This window comes from Silurus meridionalis, chromosome 24 (genome assembly GCF_014805685.1).
Source record: "Silurus meridionalis isolate SWU-2019-XX chromosome 24, ASM1480568v1, whole genome shotgun sequence".
Classification (NCBI taxonomy): domain Eukaryota; kingdom Metazoa; phylum Chordata; class Actinopteri; order Siluriformes; family Siluridae; genus Silurus; species Silurus meridionalis.
In genome coordinates this window covers 1,567,697-1,585,927 of record NC_060907.1, presented here as the reverse complement: position 1 = coordinate 1,585,927, position 18,231 = coordinate 1,567,697, and the positions used below count along the sequence as shown (strand labels likewise).

Here is an 18,231-nt window from a genome sequence, read left to right as displayed (position 1 = left end):
GAGTGGAAGATCTCCTGCGATAAATCTCCAACCCTATTGAAGATGAATGAATGTGAATGCTGACTGCACTTCAGACCTCCTCACCTTCTCACCTACATCATTCCCTGACTTTACCAACACCCTTGTGGTTGAATGAACCTCCACAAAATCTCTACAAAATCTAGTGGATCTTCCCAGAAGAGTGGCGATTGTTATAACCCACCCACAACCATAGAAAAAAATGTTTTACCATTCAAATATGCAACACCATCAACCCGTTGTGTTTTCTTTTCTTTTTATTTAATTATTTACATTTATTACAATCTGTTAATGTTTCAGCACGAATGCTAAAGTAGCACAACAGCTTCTCTGCCCATCAACCAACCAGCAGCTGAGTTCAAGGTGAAACCGCACAGTTTTTAACCCCACGTTCCTCCTCCTCCTCCTCCATCATCATCATCATCCTCTTCTGCATCCTTCTTCTTCTTCTTCTTCTTGTCCTCCACTTTGTATTTCTGGCGGCGGATGGCATCAGTGAAGCTGCGCCTCTTGCTCTCGTCGTACTCCTCGTTCATCAGGAAGTTGCGGTCGATTAAATCAGCTGCTTCCTGCCAGTTCTGGTAGCAGTGTGTTCCTAGTGAGCAGATCTCCATCACGGCATTGGGGGAGAGAACCGAGCCGTCGGGGCGCAAAACCACTACTGTGGGAATGTCCTCCACTTCAAACATCACCTTCAGATCTCTGTCAGAGACAACACACACACACACACACACACAATCAGCACACAACAGGATATGATTTCAGAATTTTCCTGGAAACAGAAACTGCACCAGTAAGACCCCTGGGCCCCCGTACTTCCTGTAAAGGTCCTCGAAGGGCAGGAAGAGGCAGCGTTTGGGAAGCTCCCTCAGGAACTTGTCCTGCTGTTCTTCCGAGGTGTCGAGTGAGATGTAGAGCAGGACGAGCTGAGCCGAGCGCTCTACGTAGAACTCGTCTGTCAGTTTCTTGAAGAAGTCTTTGAGCGTAGGTGTGAATTCCTGACACCTCTCGCAATCGGCCGAGCCGAAGAACAGCATGAGGATCCGATTCTGCAGGCGCAGGATGATCTCGCGCTCCGTGTCCAGCTCATCCCGGTCCTTATTGTTTTTCACCAGAACTTTATCAAAGAAGAGATCCACCATGACTGGACCTGTCAGGAGAAATATTGGGAAGAATTTTATTTTTAACCACTCAATTCCTAGATGGATTTCCATGAAGTCTGACTAATTAGCCATAAACTCAGAGAGAAGTTCTGACCACTACCACTCACTCTCACAGGAATTCTGACCATTCCCACTCACACTGACAGGAATTCTGACCATTCCCACTCACTCTCACAGGAATTCGGACCTTTCCACTCATTCTTATAGAAATTCTAACCACTACCACCCATTATCACAGGAATTCTGATAATTCACACTCACTCTGACAGGAATTTTGGCCACTCACACCCATTATCACATAAATTCTGATCATTCCCACTCATTCTAATAGGAATTTTGACCATTCCGATCCATTATCATGGGAATTCTGCCCGTTTCCATCCACAATCACAGGAATTCTGACTATTCTCAGAGAATTTCTGACCATTTTCACCTCAGGAATTTTGACATTCCCACTCAGTCTGATGGAAAAGTAAGCCTTTATTTTTTACTTCCATTCTCACAATGTCCAGACCACTCCCACACAGTTTTACAAAAAAATCTAACTGCTTGCAATAATTCTGATCATTTCCTCCTGCTTTCACTGGAATTCTGCTCTTATTCCACCCATTCCCATCCACACATCTCTCTCCAGCTCCCACAGGAATTCTGATTGTTTCCATCTGCTCCAACAGGACCACACATCAAGAACAAGTTTCAGCCCCTTAATTAGCTCACCATACACAGTAAATGTATGTTGTATATATAGTGAGACGGCTGGTGTGGAGGACATGGTTCCTCTCAGCAGAACATACTCTTAACACTAATCTGTGCAGAACACACAGCTTTGTAGAAGCTCCAGCTCCAAATAACAACCAGGACAATTCAACAATCTCTCGCTCACAATATTCCTCACCTTTTAAATATGTTGATCAGTCAAGATGTGGAAACCAGAGTTCCTCAAAGCTTAGCCTATACTGTTTTCTGTCTTAAGAATTAAACACACACACACACACACACACACACACACACACACACACGGATTCAGTCAAGGTAGTGGGCAGAGATTAGTATCACCCAGACTGTGTGTGTGTGTGTGTGTGTGTGTGTGTGTGTGTGTGTGTGTGTGTGTGTGTGTGTGTGTATGTGTGTGTGTGTGTGTCTTCTGTCTGAAGATTAACAGAACTTTAATCCAAGAGAGAGAAAGAGAGAGAGAGAGAGAGAGAGAGAGAGAGAGAGGGAGATAGAGAAAGAAATAGGTAGAGAGAGGAAGGATAGAGGGAGAGAGACTGGGATAGATAAAGAGATAAAAAAAATCGAAGGGAGGGAGGGTAGGGAGAGGGAGGAAGAGGGGAAGAGAGAAATGAAGAGAGAGGGGGCTGGATGAGAGAGACAGAGAGAGAGAAAGAGAGAGAGAAGGTCATTAAAGGACTATTTATACCTTAATCACTAATGCACTACTAATAAAAGGAACCTTAGTTGACCGGTTGCCAGGTGTTGATTAATTCAGTAAAATAGCAGCCCTGACAATAGTACAGGTTTTTAAAGATCTTGTTCCAACATTGTTTCTATAGCAACGGCGTGCATCCCACAATCCACACACATTAAATACTTCTTCTTCTTTCAGCTTCTCCCATTAGGGGGCGCCACAGCAGAACATCCGTCCCCATACCACCCTGTCCTCTACATCTGCCTCTTTCACACCAACTACCTGCATGTCTTCCCTCACCACATCCATAAACCTCCTCCTTGGACTTCCTCTTTTCCTCTTTCCTGGTGGCTCCATCCTTTGTGTGTGTGTGTGTGTGTGTGTGCATGTGTGTGTGTGTGAAGAATTAAGCCTTCAGACAACCTGGTGATTGGTGTGTAAGTTCTCGGTGGTGTGTGATCACAATCAGAACATGAAAGCGATACGCTGTGCTCCCAAAAGTATTGGGACACCTGACTTTTCCATCCGTATGTGGTTCTTCTTTAAACTGTTACCACAAAGTTGGAGGCACAAAATTGTATTATCCATCTTTGGATGCAGTAGCATGAAACTTTTCCTTCACTTGAACTAGGAGACCCAAAACTGTTTCCTGTGCACAAAGTCAGCTCCATGAATATCTGCTTTCCATGGGATGGAGTAAAAGATCTCCTGCTATGGAGCCCTGGATCCTTTCGAACATGAATGAATGTGAACTCTGACTGCACCCCAGACCTCCTCACATTCTCACCTGAATAACTGACTTTAACACACTTGTGGCTGAATGAATCTCCAGAAATCTCCACAAAATCTAGTGGAACATCTTTCCAGAAGAGTGGAGCTCATTATAACAGTAAATAGAGATTACCAGTGGAATAGAAGTTTAAGAAGAAGCCGATAATTTTTTAAAAAGAAAGTTCAACTTTTTGAATGTCCCATTCCACATTTAATCCCTGTGTGCTTTTATAATAAGCTCCACTCTTCTGGGAAGATGTTTAGATTTTGTGGAGATTCATTCATCCACAAGAGTGTTAGTAAAGTCAGGTACTGATGAAGGTGAGTAGGAGATGTTCCACTCCAAACTGTGTAAAGCAGATCTTCATGGAGGCACAATTAAAGTTCGGGTCTCCAAGTTCAATGAATGGAAGATTTTAATTCCACAGCATCCAAAGCCGTCCTGTAAAAGTGTACGTCTCCAACTGAAGAACAGTCAGTCAGGTGTCCCAATACTTTCGGCCACACAGTGCACTATATATAATTATTTAATATCATAATGCAGCATGAATAATCCCATATTTAATGATCGTGTGTTGTAGATGATCATCAGCCTGCATTATGTTAAATCCTATAAAGACTTCAGATCAGATGAAATGTTCTTCAGATGAGGTCGTCATCACTGTGGCGTTAATCAGAAAGGTCACAGGGTCATACGATCCAGGAAAAAGACCTGGTTTAGAGGCTCTGACTTGATGATGACAATAAAAATAAATCTATAAATCTGAACAATAACAGGGTTAAAAACCATAAGAAATCCATGAAATAACAATTAAATCTTAACAACTTCCAGAATAAAAAACAGGTTTTTAATCAAAACATTTAAAGGAAAAAACTACGACCTAAACAACATCACTGAATACCAGAGCGACAACAGAAATCAATCTGATCATCCGCCAAATACACTTTATATCCAAAAGTCTGTAGACACCAGAGCATGAGATCACATGCAGCATCCCATTCCACATTTTGTCCTCATGTACTGTTAGAATGAGTTCCAATCTTCAGGGAAGATGTTTCACTAGATTGTTGTGGAGATGTTGTGGAGATTCATTCAGCTACAGGGGTGTTAGTAAAGTCAGGTACTGATGTAGGTAAGAAGGTGAGGATGGAAAGCATGGAAAGCAGTTCTTCATGGAGCTGGCTTTGTTTACAGAGAACATATTTGGGTCTCCTAGTTCAAGTGAAGGCATCCTGTAGAATTGTGTTCCTTCAAATGTTTGAGAAAAAAAAAGTTGGAAAAGGTGGGTGTCCCAATACTTTTGGAAACATATTGCAGTATTAAGTACACATACTGGGTTCATGAGTAACTCCAAATACATCTCAGGTCTTTTTTTTTTCTAATATCATCTTTGTTGCCTCTTAATGCACGAGCCATGAAGAACATCAGCAGGATCTCCATCAGAGTTATGGGCATGAACCACATTTCCCAGCAGCCACTGTTCCTCACTGAACTGTATCACGTGATTGTTTGCGCAACTGATTTACATTCAGTGGTAAAGTAAAGCATCACATCTTTCGTCTGTCCTTGATTACAGTTTTTTTGGATTGCTTACACACTAAAATTAAAAGTAGTACACTGTTAGCAAAACCTTACACTCAAGAGGCAAAACATCAGCCCATATTTGCACAACTATAAGCACAATGTCAACCTCACATACATTACACACAAAAATCTATCATGAAGTCACTTCCTTGCAATACCAAAGCACTGACTGTCAAATTACTGCACCGTCCAACCAACTGGTTCAACACAGTCATCAGGTGTGCAAACACTTGTTTGATTAATTGCAGACACACCAATCAGGTGTATAAGCACTATAAAAGCAGCAGGTGAGTTCATCGATCTTCAAGCACAATGGAAAAAGTCAGAGAAAGAGTAAGATGAGGAGGAGAATGAGGAGAACGAGGAGGAGGACGAGGAGGAGAAGGAAGGGGAGGAAGAGGAGGAAGAGGAATCGGAAGAGGAAGAGATGGAGGCCATGCTGGAGGTAGAGGTAGAGGAAGACAAGAAGGTGCTCAAAGAGGTTGAATCTGACAAATGAGATCTACACTGAACTACACAATTTTGCATGACACTGTTCTTCAGAGAGTTTTACGAATGGATGGAGAGGAGAGCCAGCATGAGTTCATTTACGTGGATGAGGCTGGGTTCAACCTGTCGAGAACACGAAGGAGGGGAAGAAACATCATTGGCCACAGGGCTATAGTCAATGTCCCAGGGCAATGTGGGGGTAATATAACACTCTGTGCAGCCATTACACAGAATGGGGTCCTCCACCGCCATGCCCATATGGGCCCTTACAACACAGCACTCATATTTACATTCTTGGACCAATTGCACAACATAACAACAGCAAATCAAATCAATCATATGCAATACATTGTTGTCTGGGACAATGTGTCTTCGACCGCCCTGCTCTGGTTCATGATATATGATCTCCGTCTCCAGGCTGAGGTACCCTCATCCAAGCCATGGAGGAGGCCTGTGACCAGATGGAGGTAGCAGCAATGCAAGGATGGATTCATCATTCAAGACGTTTCTTTCCAAGGTGTCTTGCGAATGACAACATTGCCTGCGATGTTGATGAAATTCTCTGGCCAGATCCAGCTAGGCAAAAAGACAATGTCTAGTTCTTTATTCTTTTTCTTTTTGCAGTAAACTTACAGTACAATACGTGAAGGGACGTTTTGTTACAGAATTATGAGTCTCCATGTCAACATTTTGGGCGTGTTGACAAATAAATGAGTTTCTTCAGTCTGCAACATTGGTCTTGTGTAGTGTTTGGTGAATTTACATTATATTTGTACTTTATTGCTGGTAGCCTACTCTAATCATAGGGAAGTAGAAGTGCTAAAAGTGTTTTAGGTTTATCACAGCAAAGTGTAACTCGTGCAAACAGAGTATAGTGATGTGAAACGTGTGTGTTTCATATGGTAACAAAGTGTGGTTTTTACACAGAAGTGTATAGTTTTTACAAGAGTGTTTAATTATGCAAGGGATCTGTAGTGTTTCGCTAATTGGGTGTGTGGTTGTGCTTATTGTGTGTAGTGTTTTGAAAACACGGGCCCTGTTTTGAAAACCGCGCTTAAGCAATCCAAAAAAACTGTAATAAAAGCATTGGCGTTCTTTCTCCATGGTGCAGGTCCCCAGTTTCTTCAAACCATTTTCTTGTTTTTTTTACATTCGCACAAAAGATCTCCCGATTTCATAATGTGTCCCTCTGGTTTTCATCAGCGATGTTCAGTACAGTATTCTAGGTAAAAAAAAAAAGCAATAAAATTTAAAGTAAACAAAGTTAATTTTACTCATTAGTTCAAAAAAATTACGATATATTTTAAATTCAGATGTAAAAAAAAAACAGAATGTAGTACATTTTCTCAAGGATTTCTCGTGTCTGTGGTTTGGTTCCAGGAACCAAACAATCACAGAAACTTAAATACGTTTTTTGGTCAAATCTAAAATAAATGTCTGGAACTTTATATTTAGTTATACTACAGAAATACTAGAAATACACTTGTACTCAATTCTGACTGATCTGTTGTACAGAAACTGTATAATATTTATTATTTAAACATTGGAAATCAACAATCTCCTCCTGATGCAGATTTTTTACAGTATGGACCAGAACTTAATTTTATATTCAACATATTTCTCACTTTAAAATGTAGAAACTCCAGAAAAGAGTGCGATGTTTCCCGGACACTGCAGATCAGCCGGAACACAGTAAACATCTGTATTTCCTGCGCTACAGCTAATAAAACAAACTGAAGTGATTATGACTGAAGGTAAAACGGTTTACCAGATGCTCAATGATTTCAATGGTTTTCCCCATAAATATTGTTTAAAAACGTCTGTTTTGGCCCTGAAGTTTCCAACGTTCCACATCACCCCGGCAATGAGATGAACAGGTGAGAACGGCCTCATCCTGCTAATCCCAATTCCTCTGGCTAGCAAGCACAACTAGCTACTCATCAGTAAACAGTTTTCAGAGCTAAACCGCTTCAGCTATGCCGATTTTGCTCTCGAGGTGGAACGCGTTTCTCGCTACACAATCTTGAATCCTGAAACTTGTGCGGTTCACTCACTAGCGACACCTATTGGTGGAAGGGAGTCAAAAAGGTTTCCCTGCTCCATTAGTCTGAGAGGTCTGAGAGGTCAGAGGTCAGAGGTAGCCTGCGATTGCATGCCGCGGGTCTTTTGCGAGCGATCTCGGTCCCAGTCGGTGTGGACGGTCTCGTTGTCCCACACAGTGGACGTCTCGGTGTCGCTGATGTACCCCGGGTCGCCCGTGTAGTGCGTGGGGAAGATGAGTAACGGCTCGGTGGAGAACGCCAGGAGATCCCTCACCTCATAATGAGACATGTAGACCTCCCTATAGGGGTCAAGATCAGTTTAGTTAGAATTATAAGTCACGATAAGGCAGTCCGAGGCAACGCGTACTTAATCATATCATTAAAGAAAACACCACTTTGCACTTTGTAAAGAAATCAACACATCCACACGTGAACGACTAATGCGTGTTAAACTCTTACTCTGGGTGTTTGTTGTACATGACGGGGAGGAACTCATCCACAGGAAGCATTTTGCTTAAAGGCTCCGCCCTTAGCAGCTTTTTGGCCCCTTGTAAGGAGATCATGTAGCCCAGCGTCCAGTAGGAATAGTCGGCCTCCACCAGGTTACGGATGTTGGGGACCGGTTTCTCCGGCTCCTCCACTTGCATTCTTTTCCTCCCGATGTATCTGTGTGTGTGTGTGTGTGTGTGTGTGTGTGTGTGTGTGTGTGTGTTAGTAAAAAGAACAAAAGAAGGTACATTAGATAATCAAAAGTGAGAACTGGTAAATAATTTATCTGTACATGAAGATGTGTGTGCGTGTGTGTGTGTGTGTGTGTGTAATAAGTGTGTGTGTGAGTGTATGAGTGTGTGTGTGTGAGCGTATGAGTGTGTGTGTAATAAGTGTGTGTGAGTGTATGTGAGTGTGTGGAATAAGTGTGTGTGAGTGTATAAGTCTGTGTGAGTGTATGAGTGTGTGTAATTAATGACCCTTCACACCCTGGACACAACATCTTTCAGCTCCTCCCTTCTGGCAGCGCTACAGAACTTTATTCACTAAAACTGCCAGACACAGGAACAGTTTCTTTCCCCAAGCAATCACCCTCACTAACAACTGACCAGAATTATATTCCCTGCTCACATCTATGAGTACCACACAAAACTGTCACTCATCACATTATCTGTATATGTTACACACACTATTGCTTCTATATACTGTACAAAGTTTTATATTAAACTCTCTCATCATACCTGGCACACAATACTGTCATTTGCACTACCATGCACTCCCACACTTTATATACATTACTGATCTGTATCCCTATTTATTACCCACACTGTCTATACTGTCTCATATTGTCTGTATTGTCTTGTATAGTCTGTTTTTGTCTTGTCGTGTCTGTTTTGTCATGTATAGGTTTTTATTTATGTCTGTACTTTTGAGAGTAACAAACAGCTGGAACCAAATTCCTTGTGTGTGTCAACACTCTTGGCCAATAAACCTGATTCTGATTCTGATTCTGATAAGTGTGTGTGTGTGTATGAGTGTGTGTGAGTGTATTAGTGTGTGTGTGTGTGTGTGTGTGCATGTTATGTGTGGGTGCAATGTGTGTGTGTGTGTGTGTGTGTGTGTGTGTGTGTGTGTGTGTGGGTGCAATGTGTGTGTATGTGTGAGTGCAATGTGTGTATGTGTGAGTGCAATGTGTGTGTGCGTGTGTGTGCATGTGTGCGTGTGTGTGTGTGTGTGTGTGTGTATGTGTGTGTTAGCGCTTACATTAAATCCCAGTCAAGTTTTTCTGACTTCACATCCTGCATCAGTTTCTGCAGTTTCCTTTTAAAGAAAATCTCGAAGCGCAAATCATCTTCTATAACCAGAGACATCTGCAGTCCTCGCTCTACTATCTACACACACACACACACACACACACACACACACACATAATTACTTTGCAGTCTTTTCTGTAAGTTTGGGGATAAGTAAGAGTTTAATGCGGGATTTTCTTCCTCTCGCATACACACCCTCAATACCATTAAAATCTAAACACACACACACACACACACACACACACACACACACACACACACACCTCATTCCAGATGTTGTAGTGGGACAAGAAGCAGCCCAGTTCTCCTTTAGTCAGCGGCCTGCCGTGATACGGATCTTTGTAACCCGGCAACATGGTGATCCCCAACGCTCGTACCTGACTCTCATTCAGAGCCCTGAGAGAGAGAGAGAGAGAGAGAGAGAGAGAGAGAGAGAGAGAGAGAGAGAGAGGATATGATATGAACATGTGAAACGTCTACACAACTACTTATAAGGTGTGTGTGAAACTCACACATGAGTGATGAGAGAGATTCAGTTTGTGTGTCTAAGTTTGTGTGTGGATGAGATTCAAAGGAAAGAGAGAGAGAGAAATGAGGAGAAAGAGAGAGACGTACTTGCCGTCCACTGCGTTGATGATCTTGCACGTGATCTCCTGCTCCCACAGAGTCCTCAACATTCGCTCTCTACGATCCTGACGCCTCAGCAGGTTAATCATGAACACCTTTAAAACCGTTCACGTGGACAATCATCCAAAATAACCCAAACACACACACACACACACACACACAAAACGCTCACTTACACAAGCCTCTAGAACAATTTAGCATTAATTGTATGTTATTGTTAATAATAAATGATATTCATCTATATCTATTCATCTATGTTTTAATATTGTAATTTTTAAATTCACATCAATGCAAGTGTGATTTTGTCAGGGAACCTACACCGGCACTCAATAAAATCACTCACTGATTACAAAATACTTCTACATCTCTCTTTCTGAACACTGGCATCCCACAGGGCTGTGTTCTGAGCCCACTACTCTACTCTGTGGTCGGCCAGATCAGCAACGACAACGAATCTGCCGAAAGAGAAGAGATTCGAAGCCTGACAGTGTGGTGTGTCACCAACAACCTGACCATTAATGCCATGAAGACTAAAGAGCTCATTGTGACTTTCGGAAATCTAAAAGCAGGAGTTCACATCTCTGAGGATCTGTCCTGGCAACAGAGCACTTCAGCTCTTTGGGAAAGCACAATAGCACCTTTACTTCTTGAGGAGTCTTAAGATCATCTGTCTCCAGGGCAGATAAGAGTATCCTGACCAACTTCATCATTGGTATGGAGGCTCCACTGTGTGTGAACGTAAAGCCCTGCAAAGGCTGGTCTACCTGCCATTGAGCACCTTCACCACAGCAATTGTCTGTGCAGAGCTCACAACATCATCAAGGACTCTTCACATCCCAGTCACAAACAGTTCAACCTTCTTCCATTAGGAAGGGGAAACAGATCAGACACATCTATCTATCTATCTATCTATCTATCTATCTATCTATCTATCTATCTATCTATCTATCTATCTATCTGTCTGTCTGTCTGTCTGTCTGTCTGTCTGTCTGTCTGTCTGTCTGTCTGTCTGTCTATCCATCTACTGACGTGTAAAGCACTTAACGCCACAGTATCTGAGTGAACATCTGTACCAATATGAACCTCCATGCCTACTAAGATCAAAAGGTGCAGGCTATTTGTTGGTACCTCAAATAATTAAGACTCCAGCAGGGGGCAGAAGTTTGTCTTAAAAAAAACACAGTTATGGAACAACCTTCCAATCAGTGTTCGGGACTCAGACACAGTCTCAGTGTTCAAGTCGAGGTTGAACACATATTTATTTAGTGGAGTGTTTAGTCAGTAGGTGTTTGTGAGGTAAAGGAGCAGATCTGGAGGGATCATGGATATGTTTGGTGAACTGGGATATTTGTATGCTGTCGTCTCCTCACTCTCACACGTTTACTTAAGTTTGTTGATGGTGGTGTGGTGACGTCTCTTATCCCAGAGATCCTTATGTGTGTGTTACCTTCTGGCTTCCTTTAAGTTCTGCTGTTAAGAATCTTGTTCCTACATAAACCCTGATCACACTGTACAGTGTCTGTACCTTTTATATCACATCAAGGAGACTCAAAAAATGCATGTTAGTCTCTCTTTACCATAAATGAGATCTTAATTTAAATGTCTTCCTACAGAAGTTCAAGATTTATCTCTGTATATAAGCTGTGACTATAGCAAACATCACGTATAACCTATAAACCTGTGCTACTGTCAGAGCTTCTGTTAAAGCAAATAACTTACCACCTCCTGACCAATCAGTACTGAATGAGGAATCCAATCTCACCTCATCGAAGCCCAGTTTATCAGGGTGTTTGGGAGGGACAGAGAGATGCTTTGAGGGTTCCACCGGAGAACCGCGAACTGAGGACATGGAGTATGTACAGTCCATGAGATATAGCGTACAAAAGTACTGTATGAAAGTGTTTTTCCTGTAAATAAAAAAAAAAACTCAGATAATCCTGATTGTGTCCTCACCCATGACCTCGAGGAGAGTGTGCAGGAAGTTCTCTGCCTCATCTCGCAGGGAATAGCGGGTATGCAGTGGGATGGGGAGGTGACCGTAAATCTCATGGTTACACAAGTGCATCTGAACATCTGGAGAAGGAGAAAACAAGTGTATACACCAATCAGGCAGAAAATTCTGACCACTGACAAAGTGAAGTGAATAACACTTAAGATATCTTCATCATGGCACCTGTTAGTGGGTGGGAAATATTTTTTTAGGCAGCAAAGGAACATTTTGTCCTTAAAGTTAATTTTAGAAGCAGGAAAAATGGTCGAGCGTAAGGATTTGAGCAAGTTTGACAAATTGTGATGTCTAGACGACTGGGTCAGAGCGTTAGCAACACTGCAGCTCTTGTGGGCTGTTCCTGGTCTGCAATGGTCACAATATATATACAGTACCTATCTATTACCTACCCTGAGAGAAAATGGAACCAGTCGAGCAGAGCCTTAAGTAGCTAATGCTCATGTTACACCATTCATTCAAGGAATAAATCACAGCATTGTGCCCTTACAGGAAACTAATCAGTACCAGGACAGCGTCACACCAAGCCGTTATAACATCGCCTCTATTACTGTCTTTTATTCCTCCTATGTAACTTAAGTGATTTTGTGGGGTATACAAGAAATGAGTTCCTGTTCTCACTTATGTTACAGCAGCTACAAATGCTCGTTCCCTCTCCAGCTTCACACTTATTCACTCTTTTCTCATTAATAAGACAAAAAATGTGACTTGTTACCAAGACGTGCAAACACCTCTGTCCTGAAGACGTCTTTGAAAGTTACAGCTTTACCTCTGACACTGGAAAACTCCTTTGAGAGTTAAACACGCTCCACACACCTGCCATGCGGGCGGAGAAGGCGAAGACAATGACGTCGTCGAAGGACCAGGTGTAGTCGGGGTGAGGGGGCCAGAAAGCCAGAGCTGTGGATGCCTGTTTCCTCAGATCTATCAGGAAGGTGGAGTGAACCATGGGGACAGGAAAGCAGTCACGTCTATCGCCACGCCTTATGGGCATGTAGTCTGGTGTGCGTCTGTAGTAGCCCTGAATGTAAACACACACACACAACACATTCAATACATGCACATCATACAAAGCTCTAACAGTGCATACATATTTAACTGTTTCCTTACATTATCTTCATTCCATTCTTTCTCTCTGTTACACACACACACACACACACACACACACACACACACACACACACACACACACCTGAGAGGTCATTCCACACCAGAAGTTAGAGTACGCAGCTCTGGACTCCATCATTGGTGCCACAATGGTTTTATTTTCCTTTATCAGCTTCCAGAGAACATCAGGGTCTGTCAGGAGATTATCACAGTCCACCAACTACAGAGAGAGACAAAGAGAGAGAGACACAGACAAAAAGAAATAACACATCACATCCAGAAAAACCAGTGTGACGGTGTGACTATGGCCTGCTTTATACGCACTTTGTGTATATGTGGCCCTGTAGTTGCCCCTGTAGTTATAATGAGAGGCGTTCGGCACACATCGGACATCACACAGCTGCACAAATGTTACACTCGGGACAGATTATAACCCTCTACACCGAGCTCTACATGGTAAAGATGCTAATCAGAGAGTAGGGATTCTGGAAATACCATAAAAGTATCTAAACATTTATCTATAGAGATCCTGACATGACATGTGACCTGAAGCACACAGCAGGTTTGATGCTAAATGGATATTTTTATGTGACTGTTTGTGTTAATAGTAAGCTGAGGTCAGCTACAGGCTGGAAGCCCAGGATCTGAAGTTAGTACTTTTCTTTATTTCCATAAGAACACTGAGGCATAAGAATACACATCTGGATCTTTTTTATAAAAACATTTAATTACCCTGAGTCATTTAATTACAGCCCCTAACCTCCATCCCTAACGTTGATCCCTACTCAGACTTTTTAACCACATACTAATCTCTGACTTTTAACCCATATACATAACCCTTTCCCCTAGCCTAGACCCCTAACCTCCATCTTTAACCCTGTTTTCTAAACTGGACCGATAAACTCCATCTCTAACCCTCACCCCTACCCCAGACTTCTAAACCCTATCCTTACCGAAGCCCCTAACCCCTATCCATAACCCTGTCCTCTAACCTAGACCCCTAACCAATATCCCTAACTGCCAACCCCTTCCTAAACTACAACCCCTAACCTCCATCCCTAACCCTGACCCCTACCACAGACTTCCCCATCGCCATCTCTAAAGCTGCCCACTAACCCAGACCCCTAACCCACATCCTAAACACTGACCTTTAAGCTCCATCCCTAACCGGTCCACTAACCCTAACCCTTAACCCTAACCCCAACTCTAAACCCTAAATCCAATGAATTCCGTACAAATTTAGTTTCACTTTCATTTGAGATCATTGAGGAATGTTTTGAGTGACCTACCATAAAGTAATCAGCCCACATCTGCCTCGCATTGTCCAGCGCCGCCTGTCGTAGCTTCATCACATGCTCATAACGCAGGTCGGTCCAGTGCTTTGGGCCATCCTCATCTTCATACTCTCTGACACAGAAACAAGAGTGAGAAAGGAAATTCAGGCAACATGAGTGCTTAAGTAGCTACTGTTACAAATTAAAGACAGCTAATACAATAAAATTAAAGACAGCTAATATAATAATATAATAAATCTAAGATAATAAATCTGCTCAAGTTTCCACAGGATTTACCATCTTTTCATACTTTAATTTTATTTTTCTCACCTGGGCTCCTCCTGCGGTCTCCACTCCACATAATGATACAGACTCTGCACTTTAATGAGCCACTCACGCAGAATGAAGGTCGTGTTGTCTATGTTGTGGTCCGTCGCCACCCTGACGCACAACAGAACAGCAAAGAGGTCAGATATCAGACAGCACACAAATTAAAATCAAAGTAAAGCCTGAAATAAAAAAAAAAACTGCACAGCCAGATAATACCCATGTAAGGAGACCATTACTATGCTTTAAAAAAATCCAAGAAATTCAAAAATAAATATTTTTTTCATTACAGCTGACCGATGAACTGTCTAAACAGCCTGCTTTCCATAACACGAAAATAAATTACAGAAACTGCATTCATGAACCAGTCACCTAAAGTGACAATCAAATGAATGTGTTTAAAAGTGATGTCATGATTATACTTGCTAATTCACGCTATCTTTGGTGATGCTTCCTCCGTGAATAATAACAAGACAAAACTTCTGACTGGTGTGGCAGCTGTGAAGGACAATGTGATTGGTTGGAGCAATTAAAAGAACACACCTATTACTAAGTGAGACTTATTGGTCTTGAGTCTGCACGAGAGATTCTGGATTAAATTAAGGAAGCAGTTAATGTGTGATTGGAATGAACTGGTAAGTTTGGTCATGAGCCAGTCAAATGAACAAGCCACTAATTAGGGACTTGTTGGTCAGGAACAAAACCAGCTTCTCTCTCAAAACTAGCCAAAGACTTGCTGAAGGAAATTAATCTAGACATATCATTTTTTGGAACAGAATCAAAAGTATCAAATGGCTGGGATTAATCAAACATTTCCACCACTTGTTATCATGATTAAATTATGTGAGACAGGTAGCTAACTTAACCTTTAGTGATTCATTCTGACTAACCTCACCTAATGCACCTTTAAACCCTCTGATTAACAACCCCCCAAACCAACAGTCCCCCAAAGAACAGTTTCCTGAACCAGCCCTCTAACTAACAGTCCCCAACCAACAGACCCCCAAACCAACAGCTCCCTGAACCAACAGACCTTTGGCAAACAGCCCTCTGAACCAACAGGCCCCCCAACCAACAGCCCTGTGACCAACAGGCCCCCAAACCAACAGCTTCTGACCAACAGCCCCCCAAACCAACAGCTCCCTGACAAACAGTTCCCTAAACCAAGAGCTCTCAGACCCCTGAACCAAGTGCTCTCAGACACCCCGGTGTGACTATGGCCTGCTTTATACGCACTTTGTGTATATGTGGCCCTGTAGTTGCCCCTGTAGTTATAATGAGAGGCGTTCGGCACACAGCGGACATCACACAGCAGCGCAAATGTCAGACACAGGACAGATTATAACCCTCTACACAGAGCTCTACAGGGTAAAGACGTTAATCAGAGAGTAGGGATTCTGGAAATACTATAAAAGTATCTAAACATCTATCTATAGAGATTGTGACATGACTTTTGAACTAAAGCACACAGTGGGTTTGATGCTAAACGGATATTTTTATGTGACTGTTTGTGTTTATAGTAAGATGAGGTCAGCTACAGGCTGGAGGCCCAGGACCTGAAGTTAGTACTTTTCGTTATTTCCTTAAGAACACTGATCCCTAAACAGACTTTTCAACCAACTTCTAAACTCTGACTTTTAACCCCCTTCTATAACCCTGTCCCCTAGCCTAGAGCCCTAACCTCCATCTCTAACCCTGTCCCCTAGTGTAGACCGCTAACACCCATCTCTAACCCTGACTCCTAAACTGGATTTATAACCGCCTTTTCTAACCCTGACCCAACCAAAGACTTCTAACCCCAATCTCTTACCATGCCCCCTAACCCAGACCCCCAACCACCATCCCTTACCCTGACCCCTAATCAAGACACTTAACCCAGACCCCTAACCCACATCCTAAACTCCCCAATCTATCCCCAACCCCTAACCCCCTCCCCAATCTCCAAACCCCTTGGAAAAGCAATTCTGTTCGTCTGTTTTGCATGCTTCAATTAGGGTTGCACAAGCCAGTTCACTCTTAGTGCCGGTCCCAAGCCCGGATAAATGGGGAGGGTTGCGTTAGGAAGGGCATCCAGCGTAAAAACGTGCCAAATTAAACATGCGGATCATGAATACGGATGATCTGCTGTGGCGACCCCTAATGGGAGAAGCCGAAAGAAAGTTTTTGTTTTGCATTCTTCAGCTGTTACAGTAGACACAACACTCTGGTTTGGAATTTATCATGGTTGGAAATCTGAGCCTGGTTGGAAACACAGCAGATCACATAGACAGCAGCAAAATTTCCATCCTACTTTATCTGACAGGCACAGAAAGGAACTTGTGAGTCAGACATCTGCATCTGTCCAGTTGGAAAGCCACAGAGTCTCACTGCGTGATGAGAAATATTTTCTAATCCCATGTATGAGAGTTATTAGTGAGAGACACACAGAGCTGGTCTGGAGGTATCTCTGGCTGTATCCCTACTTTCCACTCTGTGTTTCTATAATGTATTCCAGATAGGACCAGCATTTTCTGTGCCTTTATATCACACGTTACAGTGGAGGGCTTTACACACCACCATGATCAGTACAAGCAGATGTTGAAAATCTCATTCCAGATTGATTTCCTTTGTATAGTTATAATAACCTCCACACCTATCTTCTGGAAAGGCAAAAGGCTCCACTAGATTTTTTGCGTCTGTTTCTGTGGGGATTAGTCAAGCAGCTACATTAGCAGAGATCAAACTCTGATGCCAGGATTTTATTTCCCACATGTACACTACAGCACAATGAAATTCCTTTCTGCACATTTAAGGGCCTTGATTAAGAGCCCAGCAATGGCAGCTTGGTGGTGCTGCAACCCAGATCTTTTTATCCAGAGCTTTTCATCCACCACTGAGACTCCAGTTCCAAGATTGAAGGCTGCAAAGAAAAGTCAGTGTTTATTGTCTCATCCATCATCATGATTACAGAGACTCGGTTAAAATTACGTGTGTGTTAGAATTAAAGTTCTATCTGGCATTACTGTGTGTGTGTGTGTGTGTGTGTGTATGTGTGTGTGTGTGTGTGTGTGTGCTGCCTCCACATTTATTGAGAATCATTATGTTCTACTGCTCTGGTGTGAATTTCACAAGTAGACAAACAAAACACACACACACACACACACACACACACACACACACACACACACACACACACAGACTAGACAACACACATAATTGACTCCAAAAAGATCTAACAGCACACACACCTTATCTTTTCTACCTTATTATCTCTATTCACTCTCATGCACACACAAACACACACACACAAACACACACACACACACACAAATACCAAACACACACAAACATTTTTCATACTTCCCTGAAGGCACCTGGACACCACACATCTGTCTCTCTCCAGCTGTCTGTCTATCTGTCTGTCTCTCTCTCTCTCTCTCTGTCCACCTGTCTCTTTTTCTTTCTCTCTCTCTGTCCATCTGTCTCTCTCTCTCTCTCTCTCACTCTCTATCTCTCTCTCTCTCTCGATCCCTCTCTGTTAACGCATGACAGCAGGTTTGCATCCTGTCCAACACTTAAGCTCTTTAAAACCAGAGAGAGAGAGAGAGAGAGAGAGAGAGAGAGAGTGTGTGTG

At 42.6% G+C, this 18,231-nt stretch overlaps 2 protein-coding genes across 5 annotated transcripts in view; both read right to left on the bottom strand.

The window, feature by feature from the left end:
* Nucleotides 1-240: 240 nt before the first annotated feature.
* Nucleotides 241-2,269, bottom strand: nxnl1 (nucleoredoxin like 1). The gene is made up of 3 exons (XM_046837830.1): nt 2,077-2,269; nt 835-1,168; nt 241-720 (listed from the first exon to the last, which is right to left on the bottom strand). Exons 2-3 carry the CDS (start codon nt 1,158-1,160, stop codon nt 399-401), a joined length of 648 nt encoding a protein of 215 aa, XP_046693786.1. The 5' UTR covers nt 1,161-1,168; nt 2,077-2,269; the 3' UTR covers nt 241-398.
* Nucleotides 2,270-4,189: 1,920 nt separating this feature from the next.
* The window catches only part of LOC124378257 (procollagen galactosyltransferase 1-like), a 20,634-nt gene continuing 6,592 nt past the window's right edge, over nt 4,190-18,231 (bottom strand). For 2 of the 4 annotated variants that reach the window (XM_046837829.1, XM_046837827.1), the window contains exons 2-12: nt 14,622-14,732; nt 14,307-14,424; nt 13,103-13,237; nt 12,727-12,931; nt 11,859-11,978; nt 11,668-11,744; nt 9,894-10,000; nt 9,542-9,674; nt 9,229-9,356; nt 7,936-8,142; nt 6,670-7,775 (exon numbers count right to left, since the gene is read on the bottom strand). In XM_046837829.1, coding sequence (XP_046693785.1) covers nt 7,559-7,775; nt 7,936-8,142; nt 9,229-9,356; nt 9,542-9,674; nt 9,894-10,000; nt 11,668-11,744; nt 11,859-11,978; nt 12,727-12,931; nt 13,103-13,237; nt 14,307-14,424; nt 14,622-14,732 — 1,558 coding nt within the window. In that variant the 3' untranslated portion in view covers nt 6,670-7,558. The other 2 variants (XR_006924190.1, XM_046837828.1) reach the window with 2 other exon arrangements.

What these genes read in the sequence shown, in the direction of transcription:
- nxnl1 (XM_046837830.1), bottom strand. Translation starts at nt 1,160, where the DNA reads ATGGTGGATCTCTTCTTTGATAAAGTTCTGGTGAAAAACAATAAGGAC. An exon ending in TTCGAGGACCTTTACAGGAA is followed by an intron (nt 721 to 834) that starts GTACGGGGGCCC and finishes TGTCTCTGACAG; the next exon opens with AGATCTGAAGGTGATGTTTG.